At 36.9% G+C, this 21,030-nt stretch overlaps 2 protein-coding genes across 2 annotated transcripts in view; one reads left to right on the top strand and one right to left on the bottom strand.

The window, feature by feature from the left end:
* r (carbamoyl-phosphate synthetase 2, aspartate transcarbamylase, and dihydroorotase rudimentary) overlaps positions 1-21,030 on the bottom strand; it is a 106,810-nt gene continuing 85,780 nt past the window's right edge. Inside the window, exons 8-11 of the mRNA XM_089634730.1 lie at positions 5,733-5,963; positions 3,835-5,619; positions 805-1,188; positions 1-339 (exon numbers count right to left, since the gene is read on the bottom strand). Of these exons, the coding sequence (XP_089490856.1) occupies positions 136-339; positions 805-1,188; positions 3,835-5,619; positions 5,733-5,963 (2,604 nt within the window). The 3' untranslated portion in view covers positions 1-135. The remainder of the gene's footprint in view (positions 340-804; positions 1,189-3,834; positions 5,620-5,732; positions 5,964-21,030) is intronic.
* LOC149421385 (uncharacterized) overlaps positions 18,971-21,030 on the top strand; it is a 28,100-nt gene continuing 26,040 nt past the window's right edge. Inside the window, exon 1 of the mRNA XM_089634370.1 lies at positions 18,971-19,477. Within this exon, the coding sequence (XP_089490496.1) occupies positions 19,107-19,477 (371 nt within the window). The 5' untranslated portion in view covers positions 18,971-19,106. The remainder of the gene's footprint in view (positions 19,478-21,030) is intronic.

The following is a 21,030-nucleotide window of genomic DNA, read 5'->3' on the forward strand; positions in this document are numbered from 1 at the left end:
TTATTATCATTGTCAATGGAATGTATTACATAAAAATACAATTAAACGAAATAAAAATTTTGTAAAAATTATTATAAAATATAAATTTAGATAAAAGGAAGCAATTATAATTATATTCCATTAAAATGCATCAGTTCAGAAGCTGTGGGCTCCCAGTACCATTGCCAGGAGGGCCATCCGGACGTACATGCCGTACTCGGCCTGGCGAAAGTAGGCAGCGCGAGGATCCGAGTCAAACTCCTTGCTGATCTCGTCCACTCGGGGCAGCGGGTGCATCACCACCATCCTCCTCTTGGCCTTCGTCATCAGCTGCGGGGTCACCACGTACAGACCACATGCCTGGAACAACAATAACATGTTTGTAAATCCTCATTGACTTGAAAAATTAGGCTTCTACAGGGTGCAGCAAAACAACACGAACGGCAAACGACATGACGTACCGAATAAAATAAAATAAACTCACTTTCTGTAAGTCGGGCAGTTTTTTTTAATAGCCCTTCAAAACTGCACTGTCTGTTGTGCTGCATCCTGTACCTAGACTTATGATAACGTTACTGTTGCAATATGGAAAGCAATAAAATTGTAGCTTATAAATTCTCAGTAATTTTAACCTGAATTAGCTTGAGATGCCAATACTATTTTTCGTATCGAAGTTTTATAGTTTTCTTATCGAAAATGTTAATGTATTTAGAGTGTCCGAAATGAATTTTACAATGTAGTGCTTCACGGTTAGTTTTTGATACAAACAAATATCTTTTCTGATTTAAGGCAGTTTCAATGTTCCTAGTTTTGTATTATATCTACCTTTTCATATTCTTCCTGAGTGTCAAATCGTTCCCTCTGTATCCTGGTCATATACAGAACATGTGTATCGCCCAAAACATCATTGAGGCTATTGTAGATCTTCTGTGACACACCCTTGGAGGAGACAAAGTCCACAATGTGTTTGGGCATGCCCAAGTTGGGCGGGCTCACGTAGCGAAGCTGCACGTCGTAGAGCGTGAGCAGTCGCGCCAGGGAGTGCACGGTGCGCCCATTCTTCAGGTCGCCCACCATGGTGATGGTCAGCCCGTTCACCGTGCCAATCTCCTCTCGGATGGTAAAGATGTCGAGGAGCGCTTGCGTCGGGTGCTCACCGATCCCGTCGCCGGCGTTGATGATCGGCTTGCGACATTGTATTGCCGATTTCTGAAAATACAATTGCGTAAACAATATTGTATATCATTTTCACCACTCTCTCCTTGAATACAGAACAGAATAGAGGCTTCTGCCACTGGGAGCTCTGTTATAACCTAACTTTCTGTTAACTATAACATATTGTACATCCTTTTAACTACCACAATAAATTGAAATGATTAGAAGCAAAGGCAGAAGAGTCAAATATGCATCATTATTTTTAAATGATTTAAATATCAGGGAGAGCAGATCAACCATAACTTTGACAGCGAGTCAACAAGTTTTCATCAAATTCATCAATAAAACGTAGGTACCTACTTTATAAAATCAGATAGAAAACAAACCTGGCAAGGAAAACAATGTTTCAAAACAAAGTGACAGTTTTCAAATGGATCAATCAGAAAGCTGGAAATGGTGTTTGAGTCACTGAAGTAGTACCTACTTATGTAATTTTCAAAGCAAAAATGGAATACAATAACATGGCCTGGGATCTCAGCTGATTTTAAGCTCGGCTTGGTTGTAAGCCTAGATATCAGCAATATTACACATATTGTCATTGATTTTAATAGAGGAATGTGCTTCTTTTTTTTTAAACCAAATTATTGTCTACGTGAGTGGTATATCTATGCTCTCTACTGTCATCGGGATATCGAGAGATTTTGTCTATTGAGTTGATTTTTTATAAAGTTCCCAACCTCAATCAGCATTCTTTTGAAAATTCAATGCACTATTCTTGAAATTATGACGAACAAACCAGTGAAAATATTGTCCTGACATTGTAAAAACCCTCTTATAATACCTTACCAGAATATTTGTCTGTTTTAGATAGATTATCAATTAATAACATCAACATCCCTCATCGCTCGATGAATATAATAGTCCTTACTGATAAAATTAGACAATTTTCGTAAATTTCAGTGAGATTGAAGTAAGCAATTACTCACGTAAACGTCATATTTGACATTTGTTACTGCTAACGCGTCGGTGTCTAAAAAGGGAACTATTCTGCGGCTTACTAAGGTTTGAGCGGCCAATTTAGCTCGGTTAAATTAGAGCAGGGAATGTCGCACACAGTGAGGATATGGACTGACTGATATACAGGGCCAATGATCATAATCATTTAATCATTCATGGTTTAAAAGCACATATTTACTAGATTAGACATACAGGTATTTCTTATCCATGGACTTAAAGCTTATCTTTTTTTAGTGATACATATTTTATTACACCCAGCCTTGCAGTCTAGAAAGCCAACATTAAACTAAGTCATAGTCAATAATAATAAAAATATGTGAATCAATAATTATTTCAAATGAAGTGTAAATGATTTAGTTCTTTACAACCTACGTTTGGGAGGCAATCTCTATCTGTCTGTTTGTACACTATGCAACGGATTTTGATAGGGTTTTCACTATAATTTAGAGAATTTCTTCCGGAAGGGTTGTATATATAATACATGCATATTATATTTATAGAAAGTAGAGAAAAGTCTATGTTTTGTAATCAAGTTGAAAAAAAAATATTTTCGGGCGCTTACATTGCTAACGCTGGCTAAACCTTATGAGATACATCAAAATAATGTACCACGAAATTGTATATCTTAAAAACATCTATGTGTATCTCCTAAGGATAATCCCCAGCAACGACGGTTACACGTCAGCTAGTTTTAGTAAGGCTTGATAGAAGAGAAAATATTGGTTTAGAGATGACTACCAAAAAATAAGTGATCTGAAGTTCACACTTCTAGCCCACAGAAAGTACAACCTGGGGAGTCTAGTAAGTGAAATTTAAAAAGGTGAGAAGGAACGTAACAATGTCCAATTTTCATTCTAATAAGTGAGGAAATAATTTTTTTGAAGAATGGGGGAGTTGTTGAAACCACGGTTTTGATGGGAGAGTCGATACTGTGTATCTTTGACGATGGAAACAATGTCAGAAAGGAGATTGGGATTTATGATGGAAGCAATAGGGTTGGATGCTCCTTGTTTTGCCAAAAAATCCTATGTTGCTATTTAATTTTGAAAGTAATAATATCTGTCTGATTAAATTTCTCCTTGACATCACAAGATGAAGATAATTAAATTGAATACATGTATTTATTTGCGATATGTCTTATTTATGTGTGATATGGCCATAGAGACAGTTAATATCGCATCACTAATTTAAAGGATTAAGATTAATTTCATCAAGAGATAATAAAATTAAATGTAATGATTTTATAAATATCCCTCATGTATTATTTGTGTGTTCAGGGCCGGCCCTATGCGGGCGCAATTGGAGCAGTCTGTTCCTGGCGCCAAATTGTCAAAGCGCTGAAAATATCTCACAGTGCTAACACAACACCCTTGAGATTATTTTTCATGAAAAAAGGCGCTACACAAACTAAAAAATCATCCAAATATTATCGCCTTCCTAGGCGTCTACTGGTTTTGACAAGGGATGTCAAAATTTTACCCGCGCCAGGCGCCATTTGTTGTTTGTGTGTTAAGACCAAGGCATAAGCCAACATGACACCCTGGTGGGTGGGATGATGGACAAAATAATACTCACAGAGTCAGTACTTCCTTTCTAATATTATGGAATTATACTTCATGAAAAGGTCTGTAATACATTCTAAAGGTTTCACTAATATGTATAAATATCGTGAGAGGTACTTACAGCCACTGCTCCTGGTTCAGGGTGTCTCAGTACTACAACATCTGCGTAGCTTGCCATTACGGTCACACTGTCTTCCAGGGTCTCTCCCTTCTTGGCTGAGGAGCTCGTGGCGTCGGTGTGGATGACGGTTCCACCAAGCCTCTGCATCGCCGCGGCAAAGCTACAGCTCGTCCTGGTGCTCACTTCATAGAATATGGAAGCCATCACCTTCCCCTTCAACAGATAGTCGAAGGTGCGGCCTTTTGTCACTGCATTTCTCATTATCTGCGCCACATTGAAGATATCATTCAAGTTCTCTTTACTGAACATGTCGACTGAGAGGATGTTCTTCCCGATGATTTCAGCTCCAGGATGTTTAGTTCTCGTGTCCTTGGTAACTTGATAGTTAGAGCTGCTGTCGCATCTCTGCCGGGGCCCGGGAATGAACGGAATGGGAGACAAACTGCGCAAACCGCTCTCGGACGCGAAATGTACGCCCAGTTTAGGGTTGGCCTCGTGATATAGCCGGGGAAACAAATCATTTTCTAAGTCTTGCTCGCTTGTTTTGCTTATGTCAAAGTGTTTAATATCTGGTAAGAGTATGTGGCCATCTTGGGCGGAGTTAGGGCGGCTGATTTCCTGCTTATCTACAAAAGGTATGTGGGCGGGCTTCTTGCTGGCAGGCCAATCTTTAACATTTTGTCCAAACCCTGGGGGCACCAAGATCTGTCCTTCTACGTAGGCCACTTCCCCTCTTAATACGACCCGGTGCACAGCTCCCCTGACACGCATGCCGGCAAAGGGAGTCCACTTGGACTTGGTAAAACTCATTTCTCCCGGGATAACCCATTCGTCATCAGTATCTACTTCGATGTAAGTATTAGGCTGTTCAGGAAGATTAAAGATTTTTCTAGGATTCCTGTGGAATTTGTTGATCAAGTCTTCCATCGTCAATCGACCCTCGTGCACGGCATTTAGAAGGAGTGGTAAGATGGTTTCTAATCCTGGGAATCCTGGAGGCGGGTCGGCCCCTGACTTTTCTTCTACAGTGTGCGGGGCGTGATCCGTGGCAAACACATCTATAATGTCCATATTGCTCCATAGCTCTGCCTGGTCTTCCGGTGAGCCCAGCATAGGACGTACCTCTCCTCTGCCAGCGCCGATCTTGTCTAAGTCAGCAGTGCTTAGAAACAGGTGATGGGGACAAACTTCGCAAGTCACTTTAATACCTCGTTCTTTGGCCGCTTTAATTATTTGTATTTCCTGTTTTCTAGCAATGTGGCACACGTGGACAGATCGATCTGAGAGGGAAGCCAAAAGCAGGATGGCAGCCAAGGTTTCGTTCTCTGCGTGGACGCAAATTGGGGACTTCTTGGGCCAACTAGATAAATGTTTCTGCCAGATAGTCATGTCGTTCAGCCTGAGAGTGGTGAATGTTTGGTTAAGGTACATCTTCAAAGCAACCGTTTTAGGAGCGAGATCGCAGACAGTACTGAAGTTGGTGGATGACGCTCCGGCGAACAGAGCATAGTCGCACCGAGCCCCGACGTTGGCAAGTTCCTGCACATATTTAAGAGATTCCTCATCGATGACTGAAGGGGTTGTGTTGGGCATAGCGCAAATGAGTGTTATTCCTCCGGCAAGAGCCGCAGCCGTTGCGGTGCAGAAGTCCTCCTTGTGAATGGCGCCGGGTTCCCTCACATGGACGTGCACATCGATGAATCCGGGGAGTTTGACGATGTTGCGAGATGTCATACAATCCGTGTGAGTTTTCATCGGGGGCATGCATCCAATCCTCCTGATGGCCTGTCAGACAAAAGAAAGCAGATGAATATGATAATCTCTCCAGCGGAGGATACTTCCCGTGCTTCGTTGGTTTTCTTGGAATAGATCTAGTATTCTTACAAGTAAGTACTTACCTCGACGAGAAGCTTGGCGCACTTGACGTCAGTGATGAGGGGGACAGAGTAGTCAACGGCGAGACGGCGCGTGCGGTAGCCGTGGGTGGTGAAGGAGGAGACGCGTCGGGCGCCGCCGTTGCGCATGGGCAGGTTGATGACCATCTCCAGCTGCTTCATGGCCAGGAACTCGGCCAGGTGCATCAGGTCGCCCTGGTCCTTCATGTCGAACGTCCACTGCACGCTTTCCACCTGGAACGATAAAACAGAACAACAATCAATATGCTCCTACTGCTGAGAGATCCGTTGTCAACAATGCATAGATCAAACCCCTCGGATATATATATATATATATATATTTTTTTTGCAACTTTTAGAAGTAGAGTATTTTTGGGCCCTTTAAAACTTAGACAGACTCGTAAAAGTCGTTACATCTTCTTTTGTATTGTTGTGAGATATATGATTTGCAGTATTAAAAAGAGGCAACGCGATGCTTTGTATTTCCATTTAAAATTTCACCATAGACCCTTCCAAATAATTGGAATACACTCCTAAAAATCATCGACCACTATTGCTTGCATGTTTGGGAAACATTTGTCAAAGTTTGTGATTTTTTTACTAATTATTTTTATAAGAAACGAAAAAAGGGGAAGTGACAATAACGTTTATTACGGCTTTATGTAATTAACCTTTTCAATATCAGAGTTACAATAATTAATAATTCTTGATTTTGTGAAAAAAAAAATTTGCTCCGTATTTTGCGTAATGCTTGTGAAGGTTATTCCTCATGGCGTTTATTTTTTATGTTAGGTTGCAACCTTTATTCAAGCAACAAATACTGCAAATATAATGACAGATCACGTTTTGGTTGTTTGCTTTGACTGGGATACATTCATATTTTTATGTTTTTTTTTACGCATTTTAGACATTAAATTAATATATTTTTTTATATAAAACAATTGTTTGTGATAGTTTTTTTCTTCCTTACTAAAAAAAACCCTTTGAGACCTAAAAATGATAAAAATCAAATTACAAAAAAAAAATTAAATTAGTAAGTTAAATATTGTTCAAGGTGTTATCAAGCTTAAAATATGGTCTATATGTGGAAATAAAAGTGCGGTTACGAAAGGGTTAATACATTTTTTAGTTTCGTACAAAGTGGTAGTTTTTACAGTTAACAAGAATAAAAAATCGTAAAAGAATTCCTCTATTTTTAAAAACTAAAATTTTAATATCTTCTTTTTTTTCTTTCTTTTTTTAGATTTTTAAATATTACATTTTTCAACTACCATACTAGGCTAATGCCCGTGTTATATTGCATAATATGTTCGTTTGTAATATTGAAATATAAAAGATCTGTCATCTCCTCTCAAAAATAGTATATCATGTCGAGATACGTTCAAAAACAGCGAATCTATTCTAAAAACATATGTCAACCGAAAATATTTCCAAATAAATAAAAAGAATCTAACATTCATTTCATTTAAAGTGACTTGACGACAAAAACTAAAAATACATAGTAGGGTTGGTTACTACTGATAAGTTGTATGCCTTCAGCTACCTAGTTGTAAAAAAATAATAAGAAAATTATAAACCTAGAGTAATGATGACTAAGTCAGTAAATACAGATAAATAGAAATCATCCTTTAAGGGAACCCTGGCATACAAAAACACAAAGCATTTAAGTGCGTAATCGAATGTTTCTGATAATACTGATAACGCCAAATTTTTCTAGATAAAATTGTCATCGAAAATCGTCAACCTTTTTTCAAGAACTACACATGATTTGTCAGTTGTACCGTATCGATTATTTTGATAATCAAAAATTAATGTAGGTACATACTAATCATAACAAACGACTTTTGTAAATATTATATTGATTGATAATTATTTATTTGATCATTTGGATATCCGGATTATGACCATCGCTCGAAATGGTTAATGGATATCCGGATTATGACGATCGCTCGAAAGGGTTAATGCACTGTAAATTCCTTTTTTATGGAAAACAAAAAGACAAAAAACCACACATAAACATACAAAAAGAGCGAGGTGAAGAACACTAATAAATCAAAAAGCTGCCTTGGCCTGTCTATCGAAATCGGCAAAACACGATTCGGGTTTATCGCGAAATAACAATAAAATACTGTTAAACGCATTTCGAACACACGTCAGAACTGTATTACTGTACGGGCCTTGCGACGGATTCTGAAGCATTACGTGATCAAGTCAGTGCCATCGAGCAACGAAAGATTGCAAATGGCGGCGATCGTTGTTGATACTCGATGTTACTGCTGATTTACGTGTTATTTTACCGCAAGCATATTAAATAAACAGAATGATTAGACTATTTTAGACAATGAAGTTTACTTAGCGACAGCTTCGTAATTTGGCGATCGCATTCGGCCTGTAGCCTAGTCGGCCTTGTTAAAACGCCTACCGCCAACTCTTCCGCCTACCGATATACTGCAGCGCTACAGAAATATTAATCCTTCTGTAAATAAAAGACCATCTACCGATATTTTGTTATCGGTTTGTTTCCCTCTTATTATATGTAGACCAATCTTTAAATAGTGTAATAATACCTAGCGGATTTTGATTGACGTTTCCGTCTTAATTAAGGTTAAAAATCAGCATTCTTACAGATAAAAATTTTCGTGCTAGTCAAAGAATCGGAAAAATGTACTTACTTATCATTAAATAAGAAAGAAATTTCTTTTGAAGAAATTTAAATATTTTTAAATTACATACAAAGTCCGTGTTCAACTTCATACACAGGTACGAGTACATTAAATTAATACGAAATTCATGGAGCGATCTCGCCGATCACCACAAGCGACTGACTGCCGAGTTAACAATGTAATCAAAAACAAATAAAGTTTATTAAAAATTACGAAAAGATTTTAAAATTTCATAATTTTTTGATATTTTCGACAGAAAAAATAGTAGGTACAACTAATAATAATGTAGATTAATATGTTAAAATTTACAAAACAATGCTATAACAAAGCTAAGCAACCTTTAGCAAAGAGGCTTTTAACTAATTTGAATCTAAGATCTTCCAGCGAGAGATCAGAATAAACATTATTGTTTGTTTTAAATTAGAGATTACAAGCGTTGGTAGGTTCCTAGCGGTTTATCTCCACACATAAATTTTGCGGCAAGCTTGCACAATTCAAGTTTTTCTACGAATTGCGATTAAGAATATCTAAGAAAGGGTTCCATGGCAACTCAGGACAGTGCCTGTTCAACATACTCTTGAAGAGTATTACTATTGACTTTATATCGCTTTTCAAGAGTGTAGAGTTGCAACTGTGCTGAGTTGCCAGGTTACACGAAGAAACAATGCTCCAGTAGCTACTTCAGTAGTCCACTACGATGGATACCAAATCAATATTTTCGTACGGTCCAAAGAGTCGACTCAATTGAACGACGGCTCACTTAAACAGGAACCTTGAACTCAGAGCGTATGAGCAATGAGAATAGTGTTCTCGCCCGATAAGACTTCCCCGGTAAAGCTCCCCCGTAAGCGTATGAATGATCGTACGACTCTCGGTACCGGTACGCCATCTCGTACTACGAGAAAAGATGCTAGGTAGTTACTATGTGTAGGTACATAATACAGGGTTTTCCAATAAGAGGTGTTATTTTGAATAGCCCGCTATTTCGGGATTTTTAGATGTTACTTTTGAAGCTGTCATTTTTTTACATTTGACAAGTAGAAACTACGCCATTAATAAAAATGAAACGATACACGCTTCAACAACGCATTGAAATTATTAAAATTCACTTGAGTGAATCAAATGCAAATCATCTTGAGTGATGAGGCCCATTTCCACCTCGGTGGCTTCGTCAACAAGCAAAATTGTCGCATCTGGGGCTCGGAAAACCCAAGAGTTATTGTTGAAAAGCCTCTCTATCCTCAACGTGTGACTGTTTGGTGCAGTTTATGGTCCGGCGTCATTGGACCTTACTTTTTCGAAAATGAGGCTGGAGCAACAGTTACGGTGAATGGATTGCGCTATCGAGAGATGATTAATGATTTTTTATGGTCGGAATTGGATGGTATTGATCTGGACAACGTTTACTTTCAACTAGACGGCGCTACGTGCCACACAAGCAACAAAACCATCGATGTTTTACGATTGAATATCAAAATAACACCTTTTATTGGAAAACCCTGTACTTATGTCCAAGTACAGATGTCGGACTGTCAGACGCCGCACAGAGTATGAAATCACAATTAATGTGTATAATTTTAAGGGTGCTTTTTTTCTGAAATATATCCTGATAAAAAAAGAGTAAACGTTCAATTGAGCCGTGGTACGGTTTACCAGGAATTGTACGAATATGGCTCATCAAATAGAGCTAGCTCAAATGTGCGGCTCATTCATGAACGACTCATCGCAGACTCCCGCGAAAAGTCAGAAAAAAACTAGCCAAACTAGTCCACCAACCGAATAAAGGATAATAATATTATAAGAAAAGATGTTGATAAATAAATTGAAAAGAAATATTTGAATTATGGTAAATGTTATCATTGACGCAATATTGAAGAGTTTCTCGTTAGAAAATAAATAAATTAACAACAGAAAATGAGTTTATTTTTAAAAGCAAGTCGAGATTCTTCGACATACATAGGAAGTAGTAATTAGTAAAAAAAAACTTGTAAAAACGAAAAACACTACATGTCCAGCAGGTAGGCAGTACTTATGCATCAGAACAGGTAATTTTAATTGCAAATAATGAAGTTAACACCGCGATGGTAATTTATACAATTAATGTCGGCTCCGAGCTTCGCTGGATATAGCCCACATTGGGAAAAAGATCTGTTTTTTGGTTAATTATTCAGTTTTCGGAAAAGGTACGGTGAAATTATCAGAAATAATAAATAGCCGGTGGAAAGAGAGTACGATTGTTAACCCACTCGAACACAAAATCAATATTTTTTTTAAATAAAAAAAAAAAAAAAATCAGCAACTCCACAAGAACGTGTTAACGTCTATCATTGTTTATCTACTATAAAGATTCTATCTTTCCTGGGGAATATCAAAAACAAAGAAAACTATCGTTAAAAAAATATATCTATTTTTAAATCTTTTAATACTTTTTTGTTTTGAGTATTGAACCTTCCTACCCAGGTACTGGAGTCGACAACTCTACCACCCTCGCCAAATGCGGATCGGGTAAGACTGATATTTCGTATATTAACTGCTGTAATGTCATCTGATTTCATAGAAATGCGTATATTTCCGCGTGTATGTACGTGATTGTCACTAAAAGTTGGCAGATTTGTCATATCACTACGAGTCTATCTGACGCGTTTCAGCTCGATCGGATATCGGGAAGTGGGTTAATTTCAGCATCCAAGATTTGAATTCATTCATTACCGAAAACAAAAGTGAAATTGAAATAGATGTATTTAAAAGACAAGTCAGTAAAATTATACAATAACCGGACTACCACAAAACAAGCAAAAACACACTGTAATTTTTTAACCGTTATTAGTTTTTACATAACACACCTTAAACTTATCCGTATTACTCATAATAGATAATACGGAGGGATAAGAACAGGTTAGTAGAAAAATATAGTTATATAAATACCGCAGTATTAGTGGCTGGCAGATTATTAAACCGTCCGACCCCCAGGATTAGGGACGTATTACGATGGTAATACTCGTAAGACGGAGATCGCGGACTTTGTTAAAAATCTGTTTGATTTGGCAAATATCGATAGGTCGCGCAGTGAAAATGTAAAAAAAGCAGTAATACCCATTGGCAGCACTATCAAAGAAATATTTTTAATGGAAATACCGATTTACCAAAGCAAATAAGGAACGCATAATCAAATTGGCCAAATTTGGAAGCAATTTAAACAGACCGGGTCATTGACATCGCTAATGTCATCTGAAGAAACATGAAATTTGCAACTAAACGCGAAATGCAAAAATGACCGTTTTTTTGAGGATTGGAACAAAGTGGTACCAGTCTAAAAAAAACATAACAATACACCTTAAACTTAAAAGAATACTTACCAACACTGACTCAACACAAATAGTATTATTATTTTGTCTTTTGATGTATGGAGTTTTATTATTTATTTATTCGACCGGTCAGTGGCTGAGTTGGCATCGCGTTTAGGTCCCACCCAGACGCCATGCATTCAATTCCTCGGCTGGCTAAGTCCATCATCACGACACAAGCAAAATTTTCCGCTTACTGTGGTGGTATTAGGACATTTTCAAATATTGTCAGGTTATTCGTAACCCGGGAATTTGTCTTTCTTAAATAAAATACTTTTAGATTATTATAACATAATTTTAACTTTAATTACGTTATAATTATACGGATGATTTGTATAGCACCGGTTCGGTGAAAAATCACCTCTAGGGCGATAAGAAGGAGGGAAAACAAACACGTCTCAGTAGCGCAGTGGTAGAGTGGTGTCCCGGAAAAACAGAGATCCTGAGTTCGATCCCCAGTTGCGACTTTTACCTTTTTTATTTTCTGTTTCATGTTTCGTTTATATAGTGCGCCCTACTGTCGAATTTGGCAGCCATCTCTGGTCCGGAGCCCCTAAATACCTGAAAAAAAACCCTTGACTCTGTGCAAAAACGGGCGGTCCGTTTGATAGATTCCCCAATCTTAACAAACGGACTGCAATCTTTAGAGCACAGGCGTCAGGTAGGTATGCTGTCCTTGTTCTATCGGTATTACAATGGAAGATGCTCTGAGGAACTAGCGTCATTGATCCCTTCGGCACCGGTGCGTAGTCGGGATACACGCCAAACGCGTGCCCAACATTTGTACACGGTTGACATTTGTCACATGAGAACGGGTCGCTTCTACGATTCGTTCTTAAGTTCAACAGCTCGGCTGTGGAACGAACTGCCGGCCTCTGTGTTTCCTCCCTCCTACAACATGGGACTCTTCAAGACCCATGTTCACTCCTTCCTCTCCACAAAAAGACCCTCCACACAGCATCCCCAAAGATGACATAGGCCCTGAGGGAAATTATTTTCCTCAGGGCCTCCTGTGTGGAGTTAATATAAAAAAAAATAAAAAAAATATATCAGTAGTTCTTAACTGGGGTTCTGGGTTCGGTGAGTCAGTCTCGCGGGTTCGGCGGAGGTCAAGACACCCCCGACACATATAATATCTTCGCAGCTCTCAATCATCTCAATAAACAGATACAGGGCGGTGGAGTCAACATCATCGAAGCCGAAGAAAACCCGATGGCTTTAAAATAAAACTATCATTACGGAAACGACGAACAGAAAACGATAACTTTACAAACTTTCCCCTGCTAAACGACTGGGTAAGTAAGAACGAAGCTGTATCTGAAATCGGAGACATTTCTGTACCCGCGGACCTGAAGCAATCAATTGCCACGAACTTAGGCGAGCTTGCAAAGTCTCCCGACGGATACTTCCCTACAAGAGAGTCATATCCAGCATGGGTGAGACAGCCGTTCACGTTTAGTGTTGAGACAACAGATTTCAATGATGAATTCCTCGATGAAATCATTGAAATGAGCCAGGTTCAACAGCAACTCTTCAGAGCAACAAAGCTCTCGACGTTTTGGTGTCAACAAATGGTAACGTACCCTGTTATTGCTGAGAAAAGTCCTGGAGATTTTCATACCGTTTGTCACAACATATCTTTGCAAGCAATCCTTTTCGCGGATACTGGACATAAAAACGTAGAAAAGGAGCAGACTTTATTGCGAAAATGACTTGAGAGTGGAACTTGCCAAGGTAAAGCCGCGCATTTCTGAACTGGTCTCTGAAAGGCAACAGCAGAAGTCACACTGATTTGCAGTAAATATTCATTATTATGTTTTTGTGTGAAAATCGTGTTTTAATGGTTTGTTCTTTTATGGTTTTGTTCATTTTGTGCACCTTTGTATAAATATACATCAATGTTATGAATTTGAAAAAAAATCATATTTTATTTTTCCAATTAAGAAGGGTTCGGCGAATTCCTCCAACAAGGTTAAGAACCACTGGTTTAGATCGATTAATATTGTATTTTTCGTTAATGATTAAAAATTACATTGATCTGTATAATTTTCAAAGGTTATTCCGATAAATTAAATTAAATACTTTACTTCCAAATGTTACTTTAAAATCACGCTAAGAAAAACGCGCATTCATTGATTAATGCGAAGGAATTTACACGTACACCTAAAATATCATATACAAGCATTACAAAATGGTAGGTGAATAGGTAAATATGTTTTTAATAGAATTGGTTATTGACTGAAAATTCGTTAAAATTCTACACTGTGTAATAATCTTAAATGATCGATGTCATCTACCAACAAAACGTTGATATTATAATAAATAAAATGGGTTATTTGGCAATATTCTTGATGTCAGTTTATCAATTATGAACAAATCGCTCAGAGTAACTTCTGAACTGATATTTCTGCGAAAAACTAGAGGCGTGAAGGAGTTAATGAAAAATCATAAAGCGTGGAAAGAAACAACAGATTATTTCGTTATAATGTCTTTAGAATGTTTGGTTAAATAAACGTATTTGTTATTTTAGCAGTTTGATTTTGGCAACGCGATGGTGGCCATGCCATCATGGTTCAATCTTTACAATCGGAAAACAATACGAAATTACGACAAATAATAATCATAATAAACTAATTATAAATAATAAATAGTCATTGATTAAAGAAGTGATTTGTTCTAGTGTAAGTGCAAAGTACGTCCGAATGTTTTTGATTGTGAAGAATCTTTTAAAAGATATTATTTTAATCACTAATCAGATTGAAGAATTTTCATCGATTAGAAAAGTGCACGGAAATAAATTATTATTGCTAATTTATTAAAAATCTCTTCAAATTATTGGTAATCCGGTTATAAACGGGATTGCAGACCGTTTCCCGATCAAATTTTAGTATATTCCTAACGGTGACCGGATAAATCATCACAATGATAATTCATCACATCTTTAAAAAGTTATATAAAGTCATCGAAAGTTATGAAACAAAAAATATTAACTGGGTTAAGTAGGTTAGGTTAGGTTAGGTTAAAAAATAAGTTTTTCATCGTTTCTAATGACTTTATATCACTTTTTAAAAGTGTGTTGAGTAGTGAACAGTGCCAAAATTGAACAGTGCCAAAATTGTCACTGTGTTGAGTTATCATTATTATATTCATTAATACGTGTTCATTATTCACCTACATTTGCTTTGATAAATGCGGAAATAGTAGGATTTTTATTACCACGTAACAACAGTAAGCGGAAAATGTTGCTTGTGTTGTGGTGGAGGACTTAGCCAGCCGAGAAATTGAACACACTACGCCTGGGTGGGACCCAAACGCGATGCCAACTCAGCCACTGACCGGACAAATACGTTCGAATTTTACAAAAACTTTATTAGGAAACCTATAAATTTATTCGTTAAGGGCCTGCAATCCCGTTTTTAACCGGATTACGAATAATTTGAAGAGATTCTTAATAAATTATCAATAGATTTTCTTCGTGTGTCTTATCAATAATGATGTCAAGTTTCAAATGGGTAAAGTGGAGTTTAGGACTAATAGAACGATATTCGATTTTCATTACAAAGATAATTTCAATAATGCCTCGTTAGGAGCAGGAAAAGTGATTAGATTAGTGTTGGGATTAGTGGGCCAATAGATATATCACAATACAATTACATATCTCAACAATAAATTTATACAAGTGCCCGTATTTTGTTCCGTCTTCAAGTGAGTGCAATAGTGCCATCGCTATCCAATGTCCGCAACAACAGGGTGTCAAATTTTAAAAAAATCAATACGTACTGACCTACTGAAGTTACAAAAACCGAATATACGAAATTAGATTTGTAATTGCATACTATTAGATTAATATAACTCAGGCTAATAACATTTTTAAATAAATAAAATGACAAAAAAAAGATCACTATTATGCACGAAAAACAAACTTTTTAATTGTGTTCAGAAATAACAACTTGAAAATATAACTCCCCTACCCATTTACCTGACGTCACATTGACGTCCAGTCTCCACTACCTACTCCTTACCTGACGTCACATTGACGTCCAGTCTCCCCTACCTACCCCTTACCTGACGTCACATTGACGTCCAGTCTCCACTACCTACCCCTTACCTGACGTCACATTGACGTCCAGTCTCCACTACCTACTCCTTACCTGACGTCACATTGACGTCCAGTCTCCACTACCTACCCCTTACCTGACGTCATATTGACGTCCATTCTCCACCACCTCTTACTAGGGACTCTATTATACTTCTGGTGACCGGATAACTCGCCAAAATGACGGTTCAACATACCTTTCAAAAGTGATATTGAAAGGTATGTTCAACTGTTCAACAAAAGTTATAAAACAAAACTAGGTTTATATGTTAGTTTTTCATCGCTTTTAACTACTTTATATACTTTTTAAAGGTGTGTTGAATTCTCATTTTGTCGAGTTATCACGAAACCTATACTGTTGTGAACGGTGTATTTTTTATATTTGTAAAAACAGTAAACACATGTGTTGTTTAAAATGTTTTATCTCCTCATTAATCTGACATGTTTGGATTAGCATGTTAGGTTTAGGCAGTATTTATTTATTTGTTTATTATTATTAAGCATTATCACCATTTTATTTATGTATTGTTCTGGTTGACGTAGATTTATTTGATTACTTTAATCCCCAGCACTGTACGTGTACACGTACATTGTACATCCAAGCCGAACGTAGAAAGTAACGAATATTCCGGCATTTCCTCGAAATTTTTACGCCTGACGAAATGTAATTCATATTGCATAGTAATTACAACGGAATGCGAGTCAAGTACAAAAGATAAATATGTTGCGAATATGTTATACAACATTGTTTTAATTTTTTAGAATCCCATGTGACCAAGTATGACCGTGTTAAAAATGTGGAGATCCGCAAACGATGTAAGCGAAGCGAGGAAGATTAAGAAATGGACGCTTTGATAGTTTGGTCTTGTAGAAATTGGATGAATGAAGTAAGGAGAATATGTAATGCAAATTGAATGGCAGAAGAAGTCGGGGACTCTCCTAATAAATAAGACTCCCTTGTAGAAAAACCCAGAGTCAAAAGTCGTTGGTGTACGGAGCAATCAAGATAATTTTATGGCGAATTACCGATGGAAATAAAATTAAGAGAAAATATAAAAAAATTAAAGAAAAAAAAAGTGATTAATTTGCACAATTTTATTTAATTATTTTTTAAGTACAGGTGTCTTGAGGTAAAGTGCACAAGTTCGGGAGGTGATTCTACATGATGGTAAGAGTAAAAACGATGAATACCTTTATTCGAAATTCCATTGTTTTTTCCATGGAAGAATATTTATCTTTCCATGCAAACTATTCAATTTTTTTTCACCTTAAATTTCGAAAAATGTTATTTATCTTTTTTACTTGTACTATCATATAAACCCCCCCCCCCAAATTAGTGCACTTTATCCCCGGACACCTTGTATGTATAAGGATTATATTAGGACATAGGTAACTACGTATCGCTTTAAAAACCATAAATACATAATTAAAAATAGTGATCTGTAAATCGAGATTCAGAACAGAGGTGCTACCTTTTTTTATTAGCAGAATACGGGTTTCTTCAACTTAACATAACTTAACACCCTTCCAGAAAATGCATTTGAAACGAATAATAATATATGTAACATTGACAACAAACCTGGAAGTGAAATATGAACCTGCTTTTGAAATATCACCCCCCAGGCATTATTCCAAAAACCCTGTTTCAGGGGTAAAAAAACACATTTTAATTTTGTTTAACAATTGGTTTGAAGGTTATAAAACCAAGTTTTACGTAAGCTTTCGATTGAGAATTGATGTAAGGTACCTAAATAAATTATCTAATCAATTTATAATTTTTCCTTGAATAAAAGAAAAAAATACAATTTTTGTAAAAAAAAGATAAACACAACGTTTTTTTTTATCGAAAGATACATGAAAAATATCTCCCATAACTCTAATAATGATTTTTTTCTATATATTTTACAGCAGGTAGTACGTACTCGTATATTGACAGTTAACCGAAGTTAATAGTATGTACATAATTAATTAGTGTGATCTATTTACTAATAATTTCTCAAATTTTTCATCTTATAATTCAACTCAACTTCTCCATCCTCTTCTTGCAACCCAAACTAGCTAAACATCATTTTTATTATTTTATATTATAGTAATGTATAGATTCTATGTCCGTAAACTGTAAAATTCACCCGCCATAACACAGGGTCATCCCTAGCATGTAGGGTGAAATATCACAAAAAACCACATGTAGTCTCTAAATCATGTATAAATAAATAAACAAATAAATAAAATAAATAAATCTGACGCCTTGGAGGCAGCGCTAAACGTGGCAGCTTTTTTCTACCGACTGTCGGAATCATAATAATATGATTACCGTGCTCATAAATATCGCTAACTGGCCATAGACGACGCATTTAGTCAATATGGTATTGACATAGGGTTCTACCGATCGACCGTGCTAGTATCCAGGAGGGGCGATTGGTGATCGCTGCCTTTGGTGTCACTGTTATATATTCCGCATTATTAATTAATTACCGTGCATTGATTTCTTTCGTGTTGACTGTGGATATGTATTATATATAATTAGGCCTCATTGTGATAATTTACAATAGTTTGATATGAGGTAATCATTCGTCGAGTGGAATGTATTTAATCCCATAATTCATATTCTTGTTATACCACATCGTTGCTGTCCATGGGCTTGTTGTCGGGTTAATTGACTGTGCGATTAGATTACGGATTATTGAAATGTGAATTACATACAAATAGAATACGTTATAGCTTTTCGATGCTTTATCAAGTCGTCCTTGGTTATCTGAAAGAGTTAATGAAATATACAAAGAAAGATTAGATACAGACTTAACCACGAAGTAAAGATCTAAATCAATTATACGAAATATTGATCTGATTTTCGTCAACAGGGATAAAATGTTAGGAAATTATTCAATCCAGCTGATCAGGTGATGGAATAATTCCGGAATGTTTAAAGCATCTTGCAGCTGGCAGATGGTGGTATTCATTAGGAACAACTATCGTATATCACTAGACTGAGAAGTGAAACAAAAAGGTGTTTCACGTCATAATTATTGATATCGATATCTTCCATTATTTATCACTTTGATTAAACTTATCGCGAATTTTTCAGCGTTCTTCGTTCGTTGTTCGATCCATAATTCGCCAGTATCTTATCAAGAGTCGGTTGTAACGAACGCGGAACCTGGTGGAGAAGTCAGCCAGTGCCATGGCTGGACGGTGATTTTAGTATAGGACATTGTAACCGAGTGACGAATCCCAACGAGGAATCGAAAGTGATATTTAATTAAGTGCAGGCACAATGGGAAGTTCCAACAGCAAACCTAAGAAGGTCAAACAGCCCAAACCACCCAAACCGCTCAAGGAGCCCAAATCGTTCTTCGAAAGTCAAAAGCGAGTGGAGCTGGAAAAAGAGCAAGCGAAGAAGAAACAAGATGAAGAGTTCGCTAAGAAACGCAGGCCCCCTGCCAAGAAGCTATTGACTGGGTCCATCGAGTTGCCTGGCAAGGGAGTCCCCGCGGTGATCCCCGCGCGCCCCGCATCCCAGGAGCCCGCGCAGTCCTATGACCAGGAGGCCATCGACCGCATGAGGAACCAGCTCAGGGGAGACGCCAGCGCATTCCTGCTCAACAACATCATGCTCTCCGTGCAGTTCTTCGAAAACTACGAAAAGTGAGTTATTTCATGGTATTCCTAATCCGAAGTTGTGCTTCATTTGTTCTTTGCAGTGTGTTCGTTTTCTGAGCAGCCGAATTACCTCCTTGGGCCGAATCGTGAGCAAAGTATTATAAATACTAGGAAGATCCAAAACGCATAGAGCACGCCTGATTAGAGGCAATTGAAACCCACAAAAATCACATACTAATAGGGATGACTGGTTTTGATATTACTTTGACGGCTACGCTAAACGTAAACGCCCAAAACGTCATTAATTTTACAAATCACATATTTGACAACTGTATCAGTTTTTTGAGATTTCCCACCAATACGTTCAGGTGGAATAAGTCAGTTTTGCAAAAATACCCCTCATTTGCGGTATCGCATACCGAATGCCGATATTAAATTTGGTTGTATTTATTTAAAGCGTCTACTCTAGCGGTCAGAACAATTATTGTAATCAAAGTTATTTTTAAATAACAACTTGATATCTTCCAGTTATCATTTCGGGGGCCATTTAGATTACAGTGTTTCTGATTAATGGTAAAAAAATGTCTGTTTAGAGGAATTACACTGCATTTTAATTCTAATGAAATCCATACGTGAAATATACGAGTGGCGAGGTTTCGCAATGAAATATTGTCAACACTTTGTGGCACAGGTATTGGCATTGACTATTATATTTCTTAAAGATGCTGTCAGAAGGCCGGACAATTCGAGTGTACATATTTCCGTTTTCCAATTAAATCCAAATATATGACATATTTCTTAACGAAAGCTAAAAACGTTGTGAAATGTGATATTTTTCAGTTTTAACTTTTCAAATGATAGTAATATTATTGTTTTGATCTGAACCGATCTGCATACCGACTTGTTTGGCGTTACAACGTTGATACGCAAAAACGTTGTAACTCCAAACAGTACAATTTTTAAGTTTGTATGCAGATTGGTTCAGATCAAATCAACAGCTAATAGGCTTTCAAATTCTGTTATCTATATAAATAAAAATGTAAATGTTCGTTTGTTCAAAAAAGTTTAAATATCCATTAGTTCTTCACCGTTTTTTACACACCGTTGCATTTGAATACGTGTGTGTTTTTATATACCTGTATTAAATAGATGTCACCTGTGACAGGTAAAAAAAACTTTTTTTTTAAACAGCGCCATCTGTTGGACGTAAAAGCAACATGCGCTGCTGTTTCTCTAGCTGCACTACCCGACTGAGCCACAGCAAAGCGTGGCGGGGTTTAGCTAGTTAGAAATAAACATATAATTTTCTAAATATTAAAATAATCGATTAAAAAATTCAAAACAATATAAGTTTAAAAAATGGCATACCTTACGTTTTTACGTCTAAACACTGAACTAACATTACGGATAGCAAAAAAAAATCGTTTAATTAGACAAATGTATTACAAACTTTACTGCCACCTCGCTTTTATTAGACACGTGTATTAGAGACATTACTGTCACCTCACTTTTATTAGACAAATGTATTACAAACTTTACTATCACGTGGCTTTTATTAGACAAATGCATTACACACATTACTGTCACCTCACTTTTAT

The sequence above is a fragment of the Hesperophylax consimilis genome, chromosome 8 (assembly GCF_061612785.1).
Source record: "Hesperophylax consimilis isolate HC1 chromosome 8, BYU_Hcon_1.0, whole genome shotgun sequence".
Lineage (NCBI taxonomy): Eukaryota > Metazoa > Arthropoda > Insecta > Trichoptera > Limnephilidae > Hesperophylax > Hesperophylax consimilis.